Here is an 8,025-nt window from a genome sequence, read left to right as displayed (position 1 = left end):
ATCTACTAACGACTTTTTGATGGGATTTTCTCTCTTTCCCTAAATGCAAAAGGGAAATTTGATTTTTTATGCTTACATTTAGTTAAATTTTTTTTTCTAAACAAATAATAACTAATATTTGTAAGATATGACAACTTTTATGATATCCCTAACATACTCCTATTTACATCACTCCATTTACACCATCGGACCACCCATCGGGCTACCCCATCGGGCCACCCATCGGACTACCATAGGACCAAATCTGTTACCAATTTTTTTTTTTTTATGTTTTTGTACATACAAAAGTAGCATCAGGTGACCATCGGACCACCATCGGACTACTATCGGACCCCATCGGACTATCAATTTTTTTTTTTTTTATGTTTTTGCACTAAAAAAAAAGTATGAAAAATTTGAGAGGGGTATTTTTGGGTTTTAGATAAAGTACTGATCATATATTTTTAATGGTGATATGTATTAGTTTAGAAATAAAATATTAGGTATATGTAAGTATAGAAAATCAAATTTCCCATGCAAAACTCTTTACCTCTTCTAATAAATAACCTCTCATAAATTCATTGTAACAAACAATGAATAAGACTTAATTAGAAGTCACTAGATGCACAGGCACAAGTGATTTGGTGAATATGGCTCGAGTTATATTTACACCCCTCATTTTTATAAATACATTATTTTTGTCAAATACATTTTAATTACATTATTATCTTTGTACAAGAAGCTCATTATACCAATTTTTAATTTTTTGATTTAATTTTGAATTTTTTTTTTCATAACTACACCCTAATCTATACTCTTACTTTCTATTTACTCTAAACATCTAACACATACATGTAGTGCATTATATAAATATATAATTTATATATCTTTTACAATTATAGATTTAATTTATATATTATAAATGATATTATTCTTGATGAAGATAAAATTTTCCCTCTCTTTTACTAAACCACGGGCCGGAGTTCCGTTGTTTACCGGACAAAATTTAGTTCTCGTGACGATCCTTTTCTGTGTGGAAGATTGGAAATTTTGTTGTGGAAGGTAGTACTAAATCTAAAAAAGATAAAAGAAGAAAAAAAAGAAGAAATAGTTATACATACGATGAGCATATATAATCTATTGATAGAAAAAATTGGATAGTGGCAACTCACAAAGAAGATCATCTAACTTTTATTATTTTATATATTAAACACTGAAAAATATAAAATTTGAGTTTATAAATAGGATTTATTTGGTAAATTAAGCGGAGTGAGTTTATAAAAATTGATGTTTTAAATGAATAAAATGGGTAAGCTTAATAGTAGGGTGTAATAAAATTGATATATGTAAAAGTTTGAGAAAGAATATTTGGTAGATATCAAAGTTTGAGGAGTATGATTTAATATATAAACAATCATGCAAATTAGTAAAATTAAATAAAATTGAATAAAAATCTTTAAATCTAACAATCTTAATAATTTAGAATGAATTTTAACGGCCAAAAAAATTATCAATGTATACATGTCAAAATTTAAAAAACAAAAATTATTATTATTATTATAGATTCACACCTATAATAAATTTCCTTTAATAAAATGTGACATGTAAAACATTTTATTTTCTTACTAAGTATGCCCTAACTATATTTATAGAAACACATTATATATATAGTGTGAAAGCAATATTATGAAACACAATGCGTACGTAGCTTACAAGTATAGCTTCTTATAACATAAATACGAAGTTGGTGATCAACTGCAATAATGATCTTCTAACCAAACACGTTTGTAAAAAGTTAATATATAAACTATGTGTAATTATTATAATTAATTAAGCCAAATGTGAGGAAAGTGTTAAACAATTGACCTAACTAACTATTAATTAATAATCTAGATTTTAAGAATGTGACGTCTTACAATGACAATGGTGGACATTTGTACTTTCAACCTTCATGAAAAATAAAAGTAGATGACTCATACTCAAACTTTAACTAAATACCAATTCCATTGGGAAATTTCAATTTTTGACCCTAATAAAATACCCCATTTCAAAATATATACCCTCCACTAATTTATACAAATTAATTCCACTATTACTCATTTGTACCCAAAATACCCCTCAAATTTAATTTTCCTATTCACACTCTCTTTCCGTCTTTCCCTCTCTTTCACTCTCTCTCTCTCTCTCTCTCTCTCTCTCTCTCTCTCTCTCTCTCTCTGTCGTTCCATCTCTCTCTCTGTCGTTCTCGATTGACTCTTCGACATCGACCCAACATCACGACCCACTCCGGCCATCCACCCACGTCCCCGACCCACTCCGGCCATCCACCCACGACCCCGACCCAACCACGAACCACCACGGACCACCACCACGACCCAGTGGCCACCACGAACCACCACGAACCACCACGGACCACAAAACGTCGCCACCACCACCACCCGTGATTGTCGACACCGAACAGAGGCCTTCGCCACCACGAGCAGCACGAGCAGTACCCGTCGCCACCACCACCCGTGATCATTAAAAGGTAATGTTTATGTTTTGAGAAAAAAATACATTTTTCATAGATTTGGATGCCAATTATTGCATGTTGTTGAGATTAGTGGATTTTGTGTAGCATTTGTGATCTTTAGGTGTAGTGTTTGAATGAAATCTGTGTAAATTACAGGGTTATCGATGACATGTCAATAGGTTATCGATAGGATGTCGATAGATTTAGTGTCTGTTTGAATGTTACTGTAATTTGTATGTCGATAGGATATCGCTTGTATGTCGATAGGATGTCGACTGGCATTTTAAGAGTATTTCTGCCCTATATTGTCGACTACTTATCGACAGTATGTCGATGGTATGTCGATTAAATGAACATGTTGATTGTTAGGTTGTATTGTCGACTGAATGTCGACTGTATGTCGACAGTATGTTGATATATTGTGTAATTGTTATTTGTTTAAATTATCGACTGAATGTCGACAGGATGTCGACATTTTGTCGACATGAAAGTGTTTTCTCTTCTTTTGATAATGTCGACATAATGTCGAGGGTATGTCGACATAATGTCGACATGTTTGTTTTGAAATTTTTGTGTGCTTACGATGCTATGTCGACAATTTTAAATTTTTTTAGCAGCTTTATTTATTTGTTTTTTGTTTTTTCAGATGGCTCCCAGACTCATTATTCCAGCACCCGAGCATTTCACTGGCCGCGTCACATATAGGGGCACTGGAATTTTTGCCAAAATTAAAGCTCGGTTTGAGGAGTTCAACCTTAACAACACGGCGAAGGAAAGCCGTTTCGGGAGCTTCGGAATGCCGTACCACCGACATTCTCCTCGGTGTTATTTCACGATGCTCCACAAAATGAAAGTGGATGCTCGAGGAGTTGAGGATGAGGTTTTATGTTGGTCGGAAGGAGGTCCGATTCGGTGCCGGAGTTTGCACTCATTACGGGTTTGGACTTCTCCTCGGGGCCAACAGAAGAGGAGAAGGCCGGCGGAGTCGCGCGCTCGGGGTCGACCGACCGATCAACAAATATTTCAACCGGTTCGATAGTGTGAAGACAAGCACTCCAACTTCGGTTCACAAACCGCGTAACCCGGAAGACTTGTACAAGCTCGGCTTGTGCTTGTTTGTGGAGTCAGTGCTTCTGGGCCGCGAGGCCAACGCGCTGATCACGCCTCACATCATTAGATATGTGGAAGACCTCGAGTTCTTCTTCCGGATTCCTTGGGGGAAGCACTCATTCGCCAGACTCATGCACTCGCTTCAGAAAGACATGTTGAAACAGAAGGCCAACTACGAGAAGAAGCTGAGTTCGGATGTTCAGCACGAGTGCAAATACACAGCATATGGCTTCGCACCTGCAGTCCAATATTGGGCGTACGAGGCCATTTTGGAGGTTGGCAAGAGGTATGGCACGAACCACGGGATTCGGTTCCCCCAGGATGCTTAGCTGGACGAGCAAAGGCGATATTGGGAAGAAAGACGTCAGCGCATTATTTTCTAGACGGGGTATGATTTCACTTATGTTCTGAATAATTATTTAACATAAATGCTTGTAATAAATGCTAAATGGTTTTATTTTGATATTTGTTAAACCATAAAACAGAATCTGGAAGTGGTGCAGGGGCTCCTTCCACGGACAGAGGAGGAGGCATTTGTGAGGACCATTTCTTACGATGGTGTGGAGAACCTGGTTGATGATGCTGTGGATGACACAGAGGCTGAGGCAGTAGTCGTGTACCGTATACTCGTGTCCCGTACACTCAGGAAAGAGACACTCAGGTACCAATTTTTGGAACTTTTTTTTATGTCTTCATTTTTTATTATTTTTGTTTTGTGATATTTGTTACATTGTGGAATTATCGTATGCTTACCGTATTTTTTTGATATATATTTTTTCAGGCCACTGGTTCAGAACCTCAGCCCAGTGCACCATCTTCATCAGGCGTTCGGGGTGCCGAGTACACTGATTTAGTGGCTCGGTTGGATAGGATCGAGGGTGACACTCAGGGTCTGTATGCTGCTCATGTCGAGCTGAAGAAGGCATACGAGACCAGCCATGTAGAGCTGAAGGGTGGTCAGAACGTAATTATGGAGCGGCTCGTAGACATATTGGCCATGTTGAATCGTCCGCCAACGACAGCTTCAGCACCGGAGGCCCCAGCAGATCCATCTACCCCACCACCAGCTGCTTCACCCCCAGTAGAAGAGGATGAGGTCTTCCCCGACGATTACGATCCTTATGAGGGAGCTCCAGCGACTCCGATCGAGGCACAACCTCTTATCCATGTACATGACACCGAGTCGCAGGGTGAGATTCTGTCCATAGAGGCACAACCTGCAGTGGTTAAGAGTCGGAAGAGGAAGAGAAAGCCTCCTGTATGGTTCGGTGACTATACGGAGATGAAGAGGAGACATAGGCCATCTTCGACTTTTGATCCCCTGGAGCCACCGGACGAGAAATTGTTAACCACTTTCCGAAAGTGGTGTGTTGGACTCATTCCGAACCACCGACTTCGGGATTTGAGAAGTGGTGATTACGGTCCAGGATTCTTTTGGATAATGCTCACACCAAAGGAATGGCTTACAGATGACGTAAGTAAAGTATTTTATAATATTACTTCACTTTACAACTTTATGTGCAATTAATATATTTTTTTGTGTAACTGACATTTCCGTTTATATGCAGCATATAGATGCAGCAATGCATATGCTGAGGAGGCGACGCACCGACTATCCACTGACATTTCCTCAGAAGGGTATCATTCTCTCCACATTCGTGACCGCCATGATCAGCAGTGCATGGACGAGCCACAAGGGTCCGAGGAAAAACTTTAAATGGGAGGAATATATCCTGGACTACTGCACAGGGTTTCATAAGGTATTGTTTTAGTAAGATTTTAAATGTTAATTGTTTGGGAAGATTATTATGGTTTGTTAATTGTTTCGTTGTTCTCTGTAATTACAGTCCCAAGTCTTTGAGAGATGGAGGGGTAACGAGTTTATTTACTTCGTTCTGCACCTTCCCACGGCAAGACACTGGGTCACAGTTGAAGTGGACATAGAGCTGTGGAAAATTAATGTCTACGACTGTGATTCCAGCGTCTGTCATTGGACCGCCATGGAACCCATCTTGAAGGTTTGGTCAGAACTGCTGCCCTCGCTAATCCTTGCAACCGGGGAATTTCCACATAACAACCAGATCATGGCGTTAGCTAACGGTGACATCACGGTGCTTCCAAAAATGCACGCGAGTCGAGCCACTCACGACTTAGTTCCGAAGTCAGCAACCAGGTACATAGCGATAAAAAAGTACTATAGTATTAAAATATGTTTTACGTTAGACTGACTTTACATTTTATTTTGCATTTAGTGGTGATTGTGGCGTGTATTGCATTGAGTATGTGGAGCATCTCATGATGCAGCGTGGATTGACCGATGTGACGCCAGACCGGATAGCCATGTTTCGTCAACGGTGGTGTGTCGATTTATTTTACCAAAATGTCGGCTGATTATATTTTTAATTATTGGGACATTGTATATTTTGTGTAATTAACATTACAGTTATGTATATATAGATTTTCTTTTCGTTAAAATTTTGATAATTATACGTGGTTTCAAATATAAAATATCAACATTATTCAACAAAAATAACTATTAAACCTAAAAATAATTAAAAAATTTGAAAAATATTCAACCTCAACAAAAATAACTATGACAAAATATGCGTCATTACAATATATCAAATTTCCCAACGAATACGTACAAGACGCCTCAGATGCGGGCTTTGCATGTTGCTCTGTTGTGGCTTGAAGCACCACAGCGGCTGCAGTTTCGTGGTACAGAACCTTTTTTATCACCAGACGGGAAACGGTTCTCCCGTCTTCTTCCAGCGTTGCTTTTTCTTGGACGACCTACAGGCTTCTTTTCCACAGGTACCCCAACTTTCATATTCTTGATGTGTTCTGGGAGAACCCAATCATCCTCGTCACCAGCGAGATTGATGGTATCATCGTAAATCTTCCTCCACGTTTCTTTTGAATAATAAGGTGAGCAAAGCGTGTACACACTTGTGTTCGTTTTCAATGCCGCGGCACATGCATGAAGGCAAGGGAGTTTCAATAACGTGAACACGCCGCAGGTGCATGTTTTTTCAACTAGATTCACATCACCACCTCTTTCACCGTTAGGTCCCCTACCAACGTTATACAAATTGGCTCCATTTCGTTGGACGCGCCTGTACCTTGCATTTTCATGAATTTTTGCCAAGTTTTTTTCGAAGAGCGTGGCCAAAGGGGTGGCACATTTGTCGGCATTTTCGAGGCGATCGGCGAACCACGATTGGAGTGTGAACTCCGATAAATTCAACCAAAGTAGTTATTGGATATTTCCCGAACTCTTCCGTGACACTATTGAAGCTTTCAAGAAGCGTTGCTCGTCATGATGTTGTATCTATCGCCCAAACAATAAGGGTGAGCCCACTTCTCAAACCCTATACTCTCCACATATGCGGCGATGGCGGATTCATCTTTCTAAGCTTCTCGAACTCTCTATCGCATTCCGCCTTCGACCATGCGTAAGCAACATTATATATTTGGTTGTGAAAAGCATCAGTCTTGAATTTGGCGTTCACGTTCATAACAATGTGGTGATAGCATGCACAGTGGACTGCTTCGGGAAAAACGAGTTCAACAGCATGATCAATGCTTTGATGCCTATCTGACACAAACACTAAGTTCTCAACCACGCCAATTGCTACCCTCAACTTCTGTAAGAAATACGTCCAGGAGTCGTTATTCTCACTGTCAACGATACCATAAGCAACCTGCAACAATTGGTTGTTCGCATCGTATGCCACGGCAACTAACATTATACCGCCGTACTTCGTCTTCAAGAAGGTGCCATCGATACTCAAAACAGGACGACAAAAAGAAAAGCCCCTTCTACATGCACCGAGTGATATAAAACAGTACTTGAACCGCTCATCCTCTAAGTACAAGTCAGTAATGGTACCTGGATTCTTCTGTTCCAGCATGTACAAGTACCCAGGAAGCTTCATGTATGAAAACTCAGGCGTACCCCTAGCATACGTAAGTCCCATCTCCCTGCACCTCCACGCCTTCACATAACTCATACCGATACCGTAGTTGTCAAACATGTCCCTCCGTATGTCTTTAGCCTTGTACTTAGTTCCGTCTTGGGTGTACTTCCCCTTAATAAGGTGGCCAACTACCCATGGTGCCGCTTGACGGTGATCCGAACGTCTCGCATTCAAGTTACATGTGTGTTCATTGTGAAATACGGTGACCTCAAAGTTGTCGAATGCATCTTCTTCCTCCCCTCAATCTCCATTTACAATTTGGAGCCTTGCATGTAACGTACAACACATCAGGGGATGACTTCTTCACCATCCACTCGAAATTGTTATTAAGGGCAAACCTACCCACAACTTGTCTCAGCTTCTTCCTTGTTTTCATAAAAATTACCAAGCTCTATCACCCCCGCTTCCTTACTTTGTAAACAAGTAGTTAGCTCATGATTTTCC

General features: G+C 39.7%; 1 protein-coding gene across 1 annotated transcript; it reads left to right on the top strand.

Moving 5' to 3' along the window:
- Positions 1-4,592: 4,592 nt before the first annotated feature.
- LOC133038021 (uncharacterized) lies at positions 4,593-6,068 on the top strand. Its single transcript, XM_061115965.1, has 4 exons — positions 4,593-5,075; positions 5,170-5,361; positions 5,449-5,774; positions 5,854-6,068. Exons 1-4 carry the CDS (start codon positions 4,599-4,601, stop codon positions 5,990-5,992), a joined length of 1,134 nt encoding a protein of 377 aa, XP_060971948.1. The 5' UTR covers positions 4,593-4,598; the 3' UTR covers positions 5,993-6,068.
- The last annotated feature ends 1,957 nt before the right edge of the window (positions 6,069-8,025 follow it).

The sequence above is a fragment of the Cannabis sativa genome, chromosome 5 (genome assembly GCF_029168945.1).
Source record: "Cannabis sativa cultivar Pink pepper isolate KNU-18-1 chromosome 5, ASM2916894v1, whole genome shotgun sequence".
NCBI lineage: Eukaryota > Viridiplantae > Streptophyta > Magnoliopsida > Rosales > Cannabaceae > Cannabis > Cannabis sativa.
This window is presented reverse-complemented; position numbering and strand designations above follow the sequence as displayed.